Raw genomic sequence first — 16,873 nt, 5'->3', positions numbered from 1 at the left:
ATCCCTTTAAGCCTTTGAGTAAGGCTTAAAATTTGTAAACTTTTGCCCTCAAATACTACCAACACAGGAGCATTAGGAACTCTTGTAACACTAGATACATATCTCGATTGCTTCTCTCACTTGAGCAACTATCTTCAATAATTTCTTCATGTAGCCCGACTGCATATCTTTTAGATCCTCATCCAACTAAGCTGCTCAAAGACATTTTGACATAGTTAGCAATACAATCCTAGATACTGTGTAATACACAGTATCTAGGATACATAGCATACACAGTATGTATGCTACGTACCGCATCGATTTAAGGTAGCTGTAATTAAACCCCTCCTTACAAAACCCAAGTCTTTAGTCAGAGATTTTAGATAACCCATTTAGATAGCGCGAATCTATAGGCTATTTGATGTTTTCCTGTCAGGCTATAAAATGCATCATAACCTTGAGACAGCATTGGTCACAAATGACCCTTTACGATACTCTCATTAGATTAGGGACTTCTCTCTGCACTACACATTCAGCCCCGTTGATCATGAAAACCTTTTAACGGGTCTGTCGTGGTGAAGAGGGAGCTGAGCCAAAAGGCGAAGCTCTCAATTTACCGGTCGATCTACATTCCCGCCCTCACCTATGGTCACAAGCTACGGGTAGTGACCGAAAGAACGAGATCGCAGATACAAGCGGCCGAAATGTGTTTCCTCCGCAGGGTGGCAGGACTCTCCGTTAGAAATAGGGTGAGTACTTTGGTCGTCCGGGAGCAGCTCATAGGAAATCGCTGCTCCTCTGCATAGAGAGGAGCCAGATGAGGTGGCTCGGGCATCTGGTCAGGTTGCATTCCGGGGCACCTCCCGGGGGAATACAATTCAGTTATGTTCATCTGGGAGGAGACCGGGGGGCAGTCTCTCTAGGATGCGCTGGAGAGACTATGTCTCCGGGCTGGCCTAGGAACACCTTGGGATCCCCCAGAGGAGCTGAGCCATGTGGCAGGGGAGAGGGAGGTCTGAGCCTCTCTGCTCCGGCTGCTGCCCCGTGACCTGACTCCGGATAAGCGGGAGAAGATGGATGGATGATTCCTTCATGGGGAAATTCATTCTCTGCAGTTAACCCATCATGGGTGAACCATGAGCAGTAGGCTGTCGTCCATCAGTGCCAGGAGAGCAGTAAGAGGTTCAGTGTCTTGCTCAAAAAGACTTCGACACTAGGAGCCGGGAGTCGAACCAGGAATGTTCGGTTTCAAAGAAGATTGGACTACTTCCTGCACCACATTGTTGGAATATTTTTAGACGTCTTATTTTATGGAAGAAAAAAAAACATAAAAGCATGACACTAACAATAAAATTTCAGCCATAAACCAGCTTGTCTGTCATTGTCAAATTGAAAAAAGGGTAATGAGATATTCTAAACAAAGGCTGTGCCTAAAATGAAAATATTCTAAACTCTCATTCTGCAGCATAGTAGCCCCTGTCTGTGTTTTACTATGCTGCCACAGTATCTCCTTCTAACACAGTGGCATTGGTTTCAATCCCACTGAGAACCTGAGCACAAGATAAACAGTATAGACAATGAATGAATATATTTCCTGAATTTATAGAACTTGATTTAGGACTTTTAGTATGAGGGAGTCACAATAAAATATAATCTTAGAACAGAAATATGAAGACACACAGAAGACGGAGGTACAAAAAAGGGAGTCTGCTTCAGGGGACCCCTTCCCAGTGTTACACTGGTCTTCTTCTATGTGACAGAATCCATCACTGCTGGAAGGGTGACAGTCCATGTTGTTAAAGCCACTTCACCAAACTGAGGGCTGACACTTGTAGGTCCCCGCCTCTGTCTTCCACCTGAAAAACACATTGCATCCAACACTGATGCTTATCCCTGCGGGTAATGAGAAAATCATGGCAATACCTCCCCTTTATTTTATTGGGCTGTGCCCAACTGAACCTCTTGGGCCAACTGCTAGCCACCAGGCACTTGCCAACAAGCTCCCACCACTTGCCTGGCTCCAGGTGGAGCCCTGGTCTTCCCAAATTGTTGCCCTCTGTAGTTGTCCATCATCAGGCTATTGCTAAGAACTACAGCAGAAATCAAGGAAGATACTAATGGAACTTTGGTTCTGGCCACAGTTGAGGATTTAGGCAGATTAAAAGTGGTAGCAGCATGGTGGTGCAATAGTAAGCAAATGAAAAGGTGAAAGATCTTTTGTCTCTATATGTGGCTTTGCGATCAACTGACAAACGGGTCAGGGTGATCCCCGTGTTTCACGCAATGACCCCCCCGCAACCCTGATTGCAGGACAAGTTAATGACTGGACAAGATAATGAATGAACTTGTGAATAACTTTGTTTCAGTTGAAAGTTTTGTTATTCTAGTGAACAAAAAGCATTTTTTTTTGCAAAAATGCACTTTTCCCAGTTATCCCAGATTTCACAGAATGTATTCTTAAACCCTGGTACAGAAGTGGATTATTCCTCCAATAGAGATTTCATAAACTGGAGTGCTTTGGAGTTCAAGATAATAACCTCCCTTACTGAGTTTGTAAGCATATCCTTGTTATTGCTATTCTAGTGGCCACAATCCGAAATCAAAATTAGTGGTTTTCAGCATTTGTAGGTGTTCTGGTAGCAACAAAAGCTATTGATTCATATTTAAACTCATAATCATCCCCAAAATAGTCTTTGCCACTTGCCCAAACATGTATTTTTGGACACACTCAAACAGATGGCAATGATTTGTTTCCAAAGACTTACATTTTTTCCAGCAGATGGACGAGGGGCCGAGTGATAAGAGCTTGCAACGTGTGATGAACTACCTCGTTATATTTGCTCAGAAGTAGTTCTGTAATGTAGATATAGATGTAGAAAAATCTAGAGAGGTGCAGGTATGTGCTGGAAAGGAGAGGAATGAAAGTTACTCACAGCAAGACAGAGTATATTTGTGTGAATGAGAGGAACTCAGGTGGAATGGTGAGGCTACAGGGAGTGGAGATCAAGAGGTTGGAGGATTTCAGGTACTTGGGGTCAACAGTCCAGAGTAACAGAGAGTGTGGAAAAAAGGTGAATAGACGGGTTCAAGCAGGTTGGGAAGGGTGGGAGAAAAATGTCAGGGGTACTATGCGATAGAAGACGATCAGTCAGAATAAAAGGAAAGGTGTACAAGACAGTGGTGAGAACAGCGATGCTTAATGGCCTATAAACAGTTCCAATGACGAAAGACAGGCGGCAGAGCCAGAGGTTGCAGAGATGAAGATGCTAAGGTTCTCTTTGAGAGTCACCAGGATGGATAGGATCAGGAATTAGTCTGTCAGAGGAACAGCACATGTTAAATTTTTTGGAGAGAAGGTCAGAGAAGCCAAACTGAGATGGTTCGGTCATGTAGGAGGGATAGTGAATATATATTGGTAGACGTACGCTGGAATTGGAGCTTCCAAGCAGGAGGTCTCCAAGAAGACTAAAGAGAAGATTTAAAGACGTAGTGAGAGAGGCTATGAAGGTAGTTGGTGTGAGAGAAGAGGATACGGCGACCCCTGAAGGGAAAAGCCGAAACGAGAAGAAGAGAGTGCTGTAATGTAGATAGCAAGAATAAAACATCAAAACTGACATCATTGGAGAATAATGAGATTAATGTGAGGGTAATAAGAGAGTAAAAATGAATAACATCATTAATGTGTGTGTGTGTGTGTGGGGGGGGGGGGGGGGGTAAACCCCAGGGCCCAGATCAATGCAGAGGGTTGCAGTGAGAGAGTAGGGAATTTGAATATTGGGACTATGACATGAAAAAGGTAGAGAGTTGGTCAGAAGGTGAATATACTGTGTGTCCAGACACCAGGTGGAAATGTGGTAAGGCTAGAAGCTTAGGAGCAGGTTTTAAGTTGTACTACCATGGTAATAACAAGAAGAGAAATGGAGTAGGAGTTATCTTGAAGGGGGAGACACCAGGCACATTAAGTCTTCTAACAAAATTTTAAGTCCGTAAAATTGACACAAAAATCTAACTCCAAAATCTATCTGATATAAGGAATCGTTTGGATTTTGGAAAAGTTTTGAAATTCAGATCCTTGTTTAAACGTGGATTGAGTATTATGAAGGTAAGTGAAAAAAGTGGAAATTTTATTTCTAGCTACCCTTACCACTAAGCAACAATTACGATCTTACCCAATCACTTACAAACTAAATCTTAAAATATTTTTCTGCATACAATCCAACGATATATCAAAAATGCAGTAAGTCTATACCAGGACACATTAAATCTGATCAAAATTTTGGTCATTTGACAATGATCGGCTTCCAAACCATAATTATATGCACTTGTTTTTACTGATATAACCCAGGATCAAAATTCAAATGACATTGTATGCTATTCGATAGTTGCATATTATCGCATTACGGATCGTACAGTATCACCCGTGCCTTTTTCCAGTGGCGGAGTTGAAGGGGGAAAGCAAGGAATTTTCCGATCTGGCAACCTTGACTGCGGGAGGGCCGGGTGAAAGACATATGACGTCATATTTACGCGCCGGAAACAGAGGGTCCTGCCTGCGCGGAACCATGGCCGGACTCCTGAAGAAGGTAAAATTAGAGGTCATGTTGTCGTCCTGAAACCAGAAATTAAAGAAATGTGCGCACTATGCGGCTGTTAGGTTATCCTGCGTGGATTTGTACATCATTACTGGATGGTTTGACGGTTTTGTTATCCTTCAAGGACAACGATTTGAATGTATGACTGTTCGTCAATTAGCCGAGAGGCTAACAACTAAGATCTAAATACTGACAGGACATCAGCGGCACAGTAACGCGGCTTGATATTTTTTATTGGAGGTCATTGTTGTTCTTTTTTACATTCAATTTACATTTTTTTTTCTTAGTAATGAAAAAACGCTGGCCACATTTTCAACTGTCATTAAAGTACCTGGCACACCAATAAAACGGTTGTTTTTCTCTCCCCAAAAGCACTTCTATTAACGTGCCAGTAAGACACTCATCTGCATCCAAAAAACTTTTGTTCAAAATCTGACCTTTTAAATGACATTTCTGTTTAGTGTTAGTTTAGTAAATTAGTATCTGACAATTGTCAATGTATTTCCTTATGTAATTGTTCCTTTAGAACTACTTAATACAAAACTTAGCAAATGTGGAATCATTTCATTATTGTTGTCAGGTAACCATGGACTGATTAAAATTTTTCTTTTGTTTTATTATTTTCCTAATTAATTTTGTTGGTGCCAACTAGTTTTTTTTTTTGCTCATGTGTGGATTACTCAAGTTTTTGTTTTTTTTTTGTCTTTTTTTTTTTGAACAGGAAAATTCCTTAAACCACCTTTCACAAGTGAAAATGTCCAAAATATTACCACTAATAATGTGAAAAATAAGTAAGAAATTCTGAAACAAAATGGACAGGAAAGTAATAGAATTTGCTTTCTAACTATATTATTCATGTTTTCATTTATTCTTTTTTTTACTTTCTAGACAACAGGGCTGGTTGGTTTGGCTGTGTCCCAGAATCCACATGAGGTGAGCAGTCCGTGAACAAACTGCCCAGTCTTTCACTGTAATCAGGAAGAGTGTGTTTGTGCAACTTTATGGTTTCGTGTTAATGTTTCAGCGTCTCCGGATCCTGTGCACAAAGATCCTGGGGTCGCTGCAGACGATGCCCAAGGATGCTGCGTACAGGAAGTACACAGAGCAGCTGGTCAATGAGTGGTTCGGCCATGTCAAATCAGTGAGTTGACAGACCAGAAGGGGTGTTTCTTTTGTGAACCGTGCGTGAATACAAAAGTGACCAGCATTCTCCAATTCACAGGAGCCAGACGTTCAGAAGCTTGAGCAGAAAATCAACTGTGGACAGATTGAGGAAGTAATTTTCCAGGTAAATTCCCAGTCAGAAGTAAAAGTACAGTGGGGCAAAAAAGTATTTAGTTAGCCAACAACTGTGTAAGTTCACCCATTTAAAATGATGAGAGAGGCCTGTAATTTTCATCCTAGGTACACTTCAGCTATGAGACACAGATTCCCAAAAAAAAAGAGAAAATCACTTTGTCTGATTTTTGAAGAATTTATTTGCAAATTATGGTGGAAAAAAAGGATTTGGTCAAGAACAAAAGTTCATCTCAATACTTTTGTTATATACCCTTTATTGGCAAGGACAGAGGTCAAATGTTTTCTGTAAGTCTTCACAAGGTTTTCACACACTGTTGCTGGCATTTTGGCCCATTCCTCAATGCAGATCTCCTTTAGAGTAGTGATGCTTTGGTTCTGTTGCAACACGGACTTTCAACTACCTCCAAAGATTTTCTATGAGATTGAGATCTGGAGACTGGCTGCGCCACTCCAGGACCTTAAAATGCTTCTTACGAAAGCCACTCCTTTGTTGCCTGGGCGGTGTGTTTGGGATTATGGTCATGCTGAAAGACCCAGCCACGATTCATCTTCAACGCCCTTGCTGATGGAAGGAGGTTTTCACTCAAAATCTCATGATCCATTCATTCTTCCCTTTACATGAATCAGTATCCTGGTCCCTTTGCAGAAAAACAGCCCCATAGCATGATGTTTCCACCACGATGATTCACAGTAGGTATGGTGTTATTTGGATGCAACTCAGCATTCCTTCTCCTCTTAACATGACAAGTTGTTTTTACCAAAAAGTTCTATTTTGGTTTCATCTGACCATAGAACATTCTCCCAATCCTCTTCTGGATCATCCAAATGCTCTCTAGCAAACTTCAGATAGGCCTGTACATGTCTGGCACAGCAGGATTTGACTCCCTGGTGGCATAGTGTGTTACTGATGGTAGCCATTGTTACCAGCTCTCCCAGCTCTCTGCAGGTCATTCACTAGGTCCCCCTGTGTGGTTCTGGGATTTTTGCTCAACATTCTTATGATCATCTTGACCCCACGGGGTGAGATCTTGTGTGGAGCCCCAGACTGAGGGAGATTATCAGTGGTCTTGTATGTCTTCCATTTTCTTATAATTGCTCCCACAGTTGATTTCTTCACACCAAGCTGCTTATTGTAGATTCAGTCGAGTGCGGGTGCGGGTCTACACTTTTGTTTCTGGTGTCCTTTGACAGCTCTTTAGTCTCGGCCATAGTGGAGTTTGGAGTGTGACTGTTTGAGGTTGCGGACAGGTTTCTTTTATTCTGATAAACTGTTCAAAAAGGTGCTTTTAATACAGGTAATGTGTGGAGGACGAAGGCGCCTCTTAAAAAAGAAGTTACAGGTCTGTGAGAGCCAGAAATGTTACTTGTTTGTTCTTGACCAAATACAAATTTTTCCAACAGTAATTTGCAAATAAATTCTTTATATATCAGAAAATGTGTATTTCTGGATTTTTTTGTTTGCATTCTGTCTCATAGTTGAGTGTACCTATGATGAAAATTTCAGGCCTCTATCATCTTTTTCAGTGAGAGAACTTGCATAGTTGGTGGCTGACTAAATACTTTTTTGGCCCACTGTACATATAAAGCAAGTGGTCTGCGCTACAGCAAAACTGTTTTTTAAGTATACTTATTAAGACATAAACAAGGTCTCAGACAATCCTTTTAATTTTTGTTAAAAAATGTTGCTGATTTCCCCTAAAATTTGACTTTTCAGATTTTTGGAGGGAATTTACTGGTAGTTTAGATTTGATGCTTTGAACACAAAAAACATTTTTTTTAACCAATTACTAGATAGATGTATAGTACATTGCTCTATCAAATTTCTTTTCTCAAAACATAGGATATATGGCCTCCTGAATAGGGAAAAGCTGAATTTGAGTTTAATTCTGCATCACATACATTGTTTTGCCCTCCACCCAGCCCTTACCACTGATGTTCTAAGTTGGTTCTCAGTAAGCTGGAAAAAATTAGTTTCAGATGTTTAAGTATAGTTAAGTCTTGTCACCGTGATGATCAATCTTTTGTTTTGCTCCTTTGTCTTCACTCCCAGGCGGAGTGTGAACTGGCTCTGTCCAGGAAAATGGCTGAGTGGAAACCATGGGAGCCGCTGATTGAGGAGCCCCCGCCCAACCAGTGGAAGTGGCCCATCTAAATCTGTCTGTGTTATATTGTGAACGCGTGTGCGTGGGAGTGTGATTGTACAATCTGCTTCTTGTGAAGGCATGTACAAATAAAGGTTCTGTAATGTTTCCTGTTTATTTAGTCATACATAAACATCTTAACTTTTCAATGCCTTCATTGAACATTTATGTCAGGAAATAAATACATTATTAATTGTAGTAGTAATGGTTGAAATATGGCACAGCTGATAAATCATGCAGTATTTAATTTGACCAGGGTCAGAATAGTTTTTAAGTTTGTCAGTCCAGATAGAACAAATCTTTACATTGTTCAGTAACTTCAAGAGAGTGACACACCCACTACCTTTGGATTTTACATTGTTTTAAAACTGGTAGGATGAATTCTCTGTTACTGATCATTTGTAAATATAGGATTAAACCGAGCAAGCTGGTGTCAACAGGTTTTTTTTAATGTCTTCAACAGAGAATCTTGAGGAAAATTTACCATTAGATACAAATCACACATGGATAAAGTCATGTGGCCCACTGTACCATCACTCTAAAACATACCGAGAGGGTTACTATGAGTCAAATTAAAAGCCTGGTGTTCAGTCTTAAACAAATAGAGTTCTGTGATATATATGGCAAAACAACTTCATTTAAATGATAAATTGAGAGACAGCTGCATACATTTCAAAATTGTCATGTCCTGCTGTTACAATCAGAACATAAGAATAAGAACCCCTTTTACAAATATTGGAAAGAAATAATGGTCACTGAGCGACGTTGAGCCTCTCATCAGGGTCTGTCTTCCTGGGTGGCACTGGTCGCTCTCTGCAGGAGCTTCAGCATGATAGGGTAGACAGGGGCAAACTCCTTGCCCTGTCGAGCCCGGACTGACTGCACATAGGCCTCCAGCGCTGCCCTGCAGGACAACAGAGGGGGACCACAAGCCACTGCTATTGACAAATGTGTTCCAGCAAAAGTGAAGCAGCTGTGACATTGATACAATCTTCATATAATTACTGCTAATGTTAGAGTTATAAAAACATATTGAAAATTATTTATTTATATTTCAGGTTCATTTTCATTTACTTCAGTCCATTTTCATTTACTTTTGAGAGTAAAGCTACCAATATACTCTGTGGCTGGTTTTAGTGTTGTTTCTTAGTCACTTGATCTTTGTGATCAATTTAACAGTAAATCATGACAATTTCAAAGATTTGGCTATTAAGTAGTAAAGTAAGTAAGACTGGAAACGTTTTGATTTTCTCCAAGGATCCCTCTTTGAATTATGCTAAAATAGAGCATCAAGTATTTGGCTGTTTTAAGGAGTTTATTTTTAAATCACAATTACATATTCATTACATTCTGACAGCCACTGTGTTCATTGGCTTTTTTTCAAAGCATTAAATAATACTTAAAAAACAGAATAAAATACAGTGGGATATATATGCCTGGGATACTTTAAAGCAAAAAAATAAAATAAAATAAATGTCCTCTGGTGTAAAAATACGCAATACAAAAATCCAGCCACTAGAGAGCAATCACTACCCACGCACCACACCTCAGCTATGCTATGTTTGGTTTCTGGCCTGAGGATTAAGTGTGGTACCTGCGAAATTCCAAAATACCATAAATAATGAAAAATAAATTAATAATGAAAAAGAAAGAATATATAAAATATTACTAACCTTATGAAGGTGAGGCGGTCTCTCTCAGACGGATGATCATCCAGCCACTGCGAATAGCGGGCGACGGACCACTCAGCTCTCTGCAGAGACAAGGCCTTGGTCACTTCTTGCTCAGTTTGCATCACTGCCCAGAACCTCATGGGAGGAAGCCATGTAATACCAGGGGGGAATGAATCTGGGAGGTCTTTGGAACCATCATGACACACTCAACCGATATCTAACTTTGTCGCATGTTGTCGGTTTTTGGAAATAATCTTAGGAATTGACAGTCATTATATGACCACATTTTGAAAGGTCTGATATATGTATTGGGATTAACTTAATGCTTGATTTACAGTACTTTATTATGCGGACTATCAATGAGCAATTCTATTTTCATACACAAGGCGCACCGTGTTCTAAGGCGCATGATGCAACGTATGGTATGTAAAGCAAAACAAAACAGCATAGTCGAACTTTATTCATCTCTGAAACTCTGTTTGGTCTTCTTTACTTGCCGCAGTTCATCTGCTTGCTTCCACCACTTCCGTGCCGTTGATTCATTAATGTTGAATTCTCTTGCAGCTGCTCTATTCCCATGATCTACTGCAAATCTGATAGTCTTGAGTTTGAATTCTGTTTCGCAAGCATCTCTCTTAACAGGTGCCGTTTTTTTTTTTTTGGGGGGGGGTCCTCATACACACAAAATGTACAGTAATATTATGTGGAAACACAGTACATACCGGTATTGCAAAAAGTGGTTGAAGTAAACATACTACATACTGTTCTCTGATTGGTTTACCGTTGCCAGCAATAGCGGACACCCGAGGTTAGTGTGAGGTTGGAACAACGATGTATTCCATCACTATATAATTAATTATCAAACGTATCGATGTTGCAACCCATATTCAACCAAGGACCGACTTTAATACAACGTCCCCAACTCCGACAATCGATGAAGAGGAGCGGCTTGGTCGCTTATCAAAGTCACACAAAAACATTTTGAAAGATGTTTGAGCGCAATTTATCACATAAAATTGGTTCGAGGTCAGTAATCAGAACAAGAATTCATACATAAGGCGCACGGCTGATCTTTGAGAAAATTCAAGGATTCTAAGTGCGCCTTGCAGAAAAATATGGTAACATAAAGACATTTGAGGTAAGCTGTGAGAGTGCGAGGGATTGTTCCCTGTATTATTGCACGAGTGTGTGCGTGTGTATGTGCGTGCACTGGCCTGGTAAGGTGACTTCAGCTCAGGCGGCGCCCTGGTGAACAGGAAGTGCAGCAATGTGCTGTAGGAGATCAGGTCACACACAGCAGGGCTGCTGGCGATCAGATTGCTGGTCTGGAACAAGAGGGGCCTAAAAGCAGAAGCATACGTGATACGTCAGTCCAGACACGGCGGCCGTGTAACTTAACATGAGTATGAATCAGAAGGCTAAACTGTCATTAAGTCCTTTTGCTGCTAGAGAGAGGGAAAACAGTGACCCAGAGAACGGTCTTTGGTAACCATAGCAACGTGTGAGCTCCAACGTGCAAGGCAGTGGTGCTGGGATTACATACATACATGTAGGTGAACAGTCGGACTGGACTTCAGGTTCCCATAATATTGGAAAACATTCCAGTCAGTTATTAAGTACAAATTTTTTCTTTCGGAAAACAAGTATTTATTCGAAATGTTCAAATGAGTGTTTATTGACCATGCATTTTGTTAAGCCATGTGTTTTACATGACAAAGTGTGGAGGTACCTCCAATGACCTGCAGTGGGGGATCGTCTGTTAAACTACAAACAACACCAGTCATACATTGGGTGTTGGTTTACGTCAATAAGCTGTGAATTTCTTGGTTAATCATAATTACATCATCATCAGTATATGCTGGTCATGGATATGTGACGGCTCAGTCCTTTATATACAGAGGTTCTGTTCCGATCAGCTCGTTCTGTAAACATTGTTGAGACCTCCTCAATAAATGGGTTTGTCTATTCGTATACGTTTTCTCATATGTAGGATATTGGCTGGCTAGTTGCTACTTTCATTGGGACAGGACACGTTGTGTTCATGCTGCTCTCAGGATATGGCCATCTGAATCTGGAAACACCCTTGGAAGAATCCCGATGAGCCTGTGTTTGCTCTTGGGTTTGATCAGAACTCAGGTATTGCCAGTAGTTGTTGAAGTCACCTGGCAGGTGTGAGCGAGACCACAAAATGATCCAACACATGATGCAGTTGCTTGGTAACATTGGTCCAATAACAAGCAACCAACTATGCAAACAGGAATCAAATACCTCAAATACACCCCCCCACACATGCACACACACACACACACCAGCTCAGCATAATCATCAGTGGCTAAGCGACTCACACTAGAGCCAGCGAATAGTCCATTAAATCACACCTCCTAAAGATTGCTCTTTAATCCCCGTAAAGGAGAACGAGGATGAGCTGCTGGATTATGCTGCACCGGTTTAATCTGTGTCTGTTTAATAAACTGACACAGGAGTTCACTCTTTTCTCACAATTCTCCAGAAAAAAGGAAATCTGTAGTTTCTCTTATGATGTTACTGACTACTGTCTGCTTGTTTTTTTGTTATAATTAAGGAGGTCTCATGCTTTGGAAGGAACTGACATTTTATTTAAAATCAGCAGCTTGTCAAATCCATGAGATGGCACATTCACAGATGGAATTATTATTTTGGAATTCAATACAAACAAATATTTAATTTGTAACTAAAACTTCCAAGAACTATTAAAAAGGATGACTATTGACTTACATGTAGTCTCTTTGAGATTGTCTGTGTCTACTGAGACTACTGGTGTTGCTGTGAAGAGGTGTTTACAGTCATGTAAAGAAAAGATGATTTCTGAATAAATGTCAAAAATATATTACTAGGTTCTACATTTATGTTTCTAAAATTCAGAATCTGTGAACTAAATGAGTGACTTGACTACCTTCAGGTAAGGATGAAATTTCACTTGGTTTTGTTGTGATAAAAACAATCACACTTTTTTTATATATATACACACACACACACACACACACACACACTTGTGTATAAACATGCACACACATGTTTTTTCACACAAAAATAAAAAACGATTAAGGCCTGAAAATGGCAAATAGCTTCATTTCTTCTCCCTTCTTAGGAGGAGTGAGCATCGGCATGAACGAGTACGCACCTGAAGGAGCGCAGCATTCTGTAAGGCTTCCCGAGGTCGGACACCCTCCGGCAGAGAGGACCAACAGCCATCTCCATCTGGATACACACCAGCGCCAGTCAATGTATGGAGACACATGCGCAGTTTAGTTTTTGAAAATGTCCACCTGCCAATTCCTGACCTGTGCAAAGTCTGCTGCCAGCCTCATCTTGCCCCCCTCGCCCAGAGGGCGCAGCAGACTGGCGTGCCGTATGAACAGCTCGATAGTTCGCTGAGCAATTGACTCGGTGCTCTCGTACACGAAGTCGGTGCAGTGGTAATGTCTGAAGTAATCTGTCATAACTCTTGAGATGAAGCCCTGCAGCTCCTTCATGTAGAGCGAGCAGGGGATGTCAGGCTTGTCGGGGCTGGTCAACTGCCTGCAAGACACATACAAGTGCGCACACACAGACAAGATACACTATAGATGTACAGTGGGTCAGTGTGAGTCAATATCAAGGCTGCCATGTTTGAATGGGCTGGATTGGAAAGTCAGATAGTGATGGAGAGTGACTTTGCATTTCTTCACTAAGTGCATGCAACCTGGATCTGTGAGGAAGACAAAACTTTAGAGGTGCTATTAAACATTGGCATAATTGGAGATTTGAACCATTCATTCATTCATTCATTATCTAGTCCTGTAGCCAGGGTTTTGGGGGATGCTTGAGCCTATCCCAGCCTAACCGGTTGACAGTTGAGACATATGATACAAGAATAATCCCTCTCATTCACACAGGGTCAATTTAGGGTCCTCAACTGATTTACTACAGTACATTACAGTGTAGTGTTTATTCTTCAGTCGACAGTCACCTGAACGCACACTTTGACATGTTTCTTTTCTTGAGATTGGATGGGGCGGCGGGGATAGGGGGGTTAGGGTGGGGACAAAAGAAAACTTAAAAATAAGAGTGGAAGAACTATAAGGTATGAACCACAAAATTTTAAAAATACAGACCTGAATACATGTGACCTGACTCTGACCCACAGATGCTCTATTTTTTTTAAATGAGCAAATTTAACCTTCTCACAATTTGGCACTGGAACCAAGGTGTGTTATTATACCTCAGGATAAAACCTCTCGAGAAGAAGTGCCAAATTGGGTTTTGACCTTTGGATATACTCAGCATTTTATGGGGAGGCAGATTTCCCTAAATAACCAAACCGCTTTTGAAAAACCAGTTGAAGAGAATGGACAATTCATGTAACTCAGAGAATGACATCCCATGAGCCTCCAACAACATAACAGCATTAACCCCCTATGATATCTGATAAAATTTTTAAAAGTTTTTAAGAGCAGCAAGATTGAATGTCATTGTTCACATTCAGGTTAGCAGAGGTTTCATGAAGAGGGGGATCTGGCTTGAGTTGCTTTTCAAAGAAGTTGAAAAAAAAAAAAAGAAAAGAGATAAGGTTTTTGAGGACAGGAAATGAAAATGAAAGGAAGGGCCAAAAAGCCTTGGCAAAAAAAAAAGGAATAATCAATTTGAAAAAAAAAAAAGGGAAAAGGCACCAAGGAATGAAAAGCTAAGGGTGAATTCATAGTTATATTACTACGGGGGTTTCTTAGAATATTAACTTTTTCTTCTATTCCCTTTCATCTTTTTCCTTAACAGAACTCTATCTCTTTGTCAAGACAATTTTCAAGTATTTTCTTTCCTCTATTAAGCAAACAGGATCTCATTAGTTTAATGAGATTAAATATCAAAACGCAAAAGCAACAAGTCATACATGACCACTTTAAATAAAAGTGACAAAAGAAAAAAAAAGATTTTTGGCTAATTTTGTTGAAAATGATCTGGGGATTTCTGGAGTTTTTAACAAATCCAATTAAAATAAGCTATTTGTTATTATTTTAAAATCTCAAACGACTTTGATGCACCATCCCTCCAACCTCCAAATGACATCCTAATTGCTCCCGATAGCTTGAATCCAAGCCAAAGTTGCAGGACGTGGCATAAAATTAAATATCAAAATATGAAGTCAGGAGAATGTTTCATCCATTTAAAACAAACAAGAGTGCGTAAAAGGTCAAAGAAAAGATAAAGATAAATAAAAAGTCTGAGCTGACACGTGTCTGTGCCGCAGATCAGCTCTGACCCCCGATCATGAGGCGACTTCTCGGTGCAGATCATTAGGCAAAGCACAACCCATTTATACTTGACTCTGATGTTGCTTGTCTTGGCTTAATGTGGGACTATTAGGCAAGACAACTGACCCTGAGAAGTCCTCCTGGTGCATGGTGATGATAATGGCCTCAATGGAGTCGCTCACTGATTGTAGGAGCGGCTGCACAGCTGTGCTCATCAGGGCCTGGACCACCTGAGGACGGAGTGGAGTGACGGCCCGGGGGGAAAAAAGGGACGCGCAGTGAATAATACAGGGAAGACAGATCTGAGACAGACTAGACAGCAGCCACTGTGTAATCAAAAGCTTGAATCATTGCTTGCGCCTCGGGGGCACCCCTGTTGCCATGGCGATGCATGAAGTCAGGTGAGTGGTGGGTGCAAATATGTGAGGCTCGATTACTAGATTAAATTAGGGGTTAAGTTGCTTGGATGTGTGTTTGAGGGCACAAACACCAGAGATGTGCTTCGCCTGCAGCATAGCGAGGGAGTGGGATATTGATTGCTTGAGTTATAAGTGAGCAAGACAGCCCAGAAAAAACAATCAGGGCAGATGTTCAAACATATACAGTGGGGGGAAAAAAGTATTTAGTCGGCCACCAATTGTGCAAGTTCTCCCACTTAAAAAGATGAGAGAGGCCCTGTAATTTTCATCATAGTTACACCTCAACTTTGAGACAGACCAGTCCAGAAAATTCACATTGTCTGATTTTTAAAGAATTTATTTGGGAAACTATGGTGCAAAAATAAGTATTTGGTCAAGAACAAAAGTTCATCTTAATACTTTGTTATATACCCTTTGCTGGCAATGACAGAGTTCAAACGTTTTCTGGAAGTCTTCACAAGGCTTACACACAGTTGCTGGTATTTTGGATCATTCCTCCATGCAGATCTCATCAAGAGCAGTGATGTTTTGGGGCTGTCGCTGGGCAAAATGGATTTTCAACTCCCTCCAAAGATTTTCTATATGGTTGAGATCTAGAGACTGGTCTGGCCACTCCAGGACCTTGAAATCTTTCTTACAAAGCTACTGCTTCGTTGCCTGGATGGTGTGTTTGAGATCGCTGTCATGCTGGAAGACCCAGCCACGATTCATCTTCAACGCCCTTGCTGATGGAAGGAGGTCCCTTTGCAGAAAAACAGTCCCAAAACAGGATGTTTCCACCGTGATGCATCACAGTAGGTATGGCGTTATTTGGATGCAACTCAGCATTCCTGATCATGCAAATGCTCTCTAGCCAGCTTCAGATGGACATGTCCTGCCTGAAGCAGGGGGACAAGCCTGGCACTGCAGGATTTGAGTCCCTGGTCGTGTAGTGTGTCACCGATGGTAGCCTTTGTTACTTTGGTCCCAGCTCTCAGCAGGTCATTCACTAGGTCCCCCTGCGTGGTTCTGGGATTCTTGCTCACTGATCTTGTGATCATTTTGACCCTACGGGGCGAGATATTGTTTGTAGCCCCAGATCGAGGAAGATTATCAGTGTTCTGGTACGTCTTCCATTTTCTCATAACTGCTCTCACAGTTGATTTCTTCACACCAAGCTGCTTACCTATTGCAGATTCAGTCTTCTCCACATGGTGAAGGTCTACAATGTTTTTTCTGGTGTCCTTTGACAGCTATTTAGTCTTGGCCATAGTGGAGTTTGGAGTGTGACTGTTTGAGGTTGTGGACAGGTGTCTTTTATTCTGATAACCAGTTCAAACAGGTGCCATTAATAACGTGTGGTGAACTAAGAAACCTCGTACAAAAGAAGTTAAAGGTCGATGAGAGCCAGAAATCTTGCTTGTTTGTTGCTGAGCAAATTCTTATTTTTCCTCCATAATTTGCAAATGAAATCAGATGATGTGATTTTCTGTTTTTTTTTTCACCATCTCTCTCATAGCTCAA

The 16,873-nt window shown here is 41.0% G+C and overlaps 2 protein-coding genes across 2 annotated transcripts in view; one reads left to right on the top strand and one right to left on the bottom strand.

Annotated features, from left to right (window-relative positions):
- Positions 1-4,511: 4,511 nt before the first annotated feature.
- On the top strand, positions 4,512-8,119 carry ndufa5 (NADH:ubiquinone oxidoreductase subunit A5). Its single transcript, XM_086146708.1, has 5 exons — positions 4,512-4,562; positions 5,460-5,504; positions 5,596-5,712; positions 5,794-5,859; positions 7,921-8,119. Exons 1-5 carry the CDS (start codon positions 4,542-4,544, stop codon positions 8,020-8,022), a joined length of 351 nt encoding a protein of 116 aa, XP_086002834.1. The 5' UTR covers positions 4,512-4,541; the 3' UTR covers positions 8,023-8,119.
- Positions 8,120-8,439: 320 nt separating this feature from the next.
- Positions 8,440-16,873, bottom strand: part of cog5 (component of oligomeric golgi complex 5) — an 85,327-nt gene continuing 76,893 nt past the window's right edge. The window contains 6 exon segments of the mRNA XM_086146705.1: positions 8,440-8,915; positions 9,685-9,764; positions 10,899-11,025; positions 12,845-12,921; positions 13,005-13,242; positions 15,078-15,181. Of these exon segments, the coding sequence (XP_086002831.1) occupies positions 8,789-8,915; positions 9,685-9,764; positions 10,899-11,025; positions 12,845-12,921; positions 13,005-13,242; positions 15,078-15,181 (753 nt within the window). The 3' untranslated portion in view covers positions 8,440-8,788.

The sequence above is a fragment of the Fistularia commersonii genome, chromosome 5 (genome assembly GCF_037954325.1).
Source record: "Fistularia commersonii isolate RoL2024-O1a breed Wild chromosome 5, RoL_Fcom_v1.0, whole genome shotgun sequence".
Taxonomy (NCBI): Eukaryota; Metazoa; Chordata; class Actinopteri; order Syngnathiformes; family Fistulariidae; genus Fistularia; species Fistularia commersonii.
This window is presented reverse-complemented; position numbering and strand designations above follow the sequence as displayed.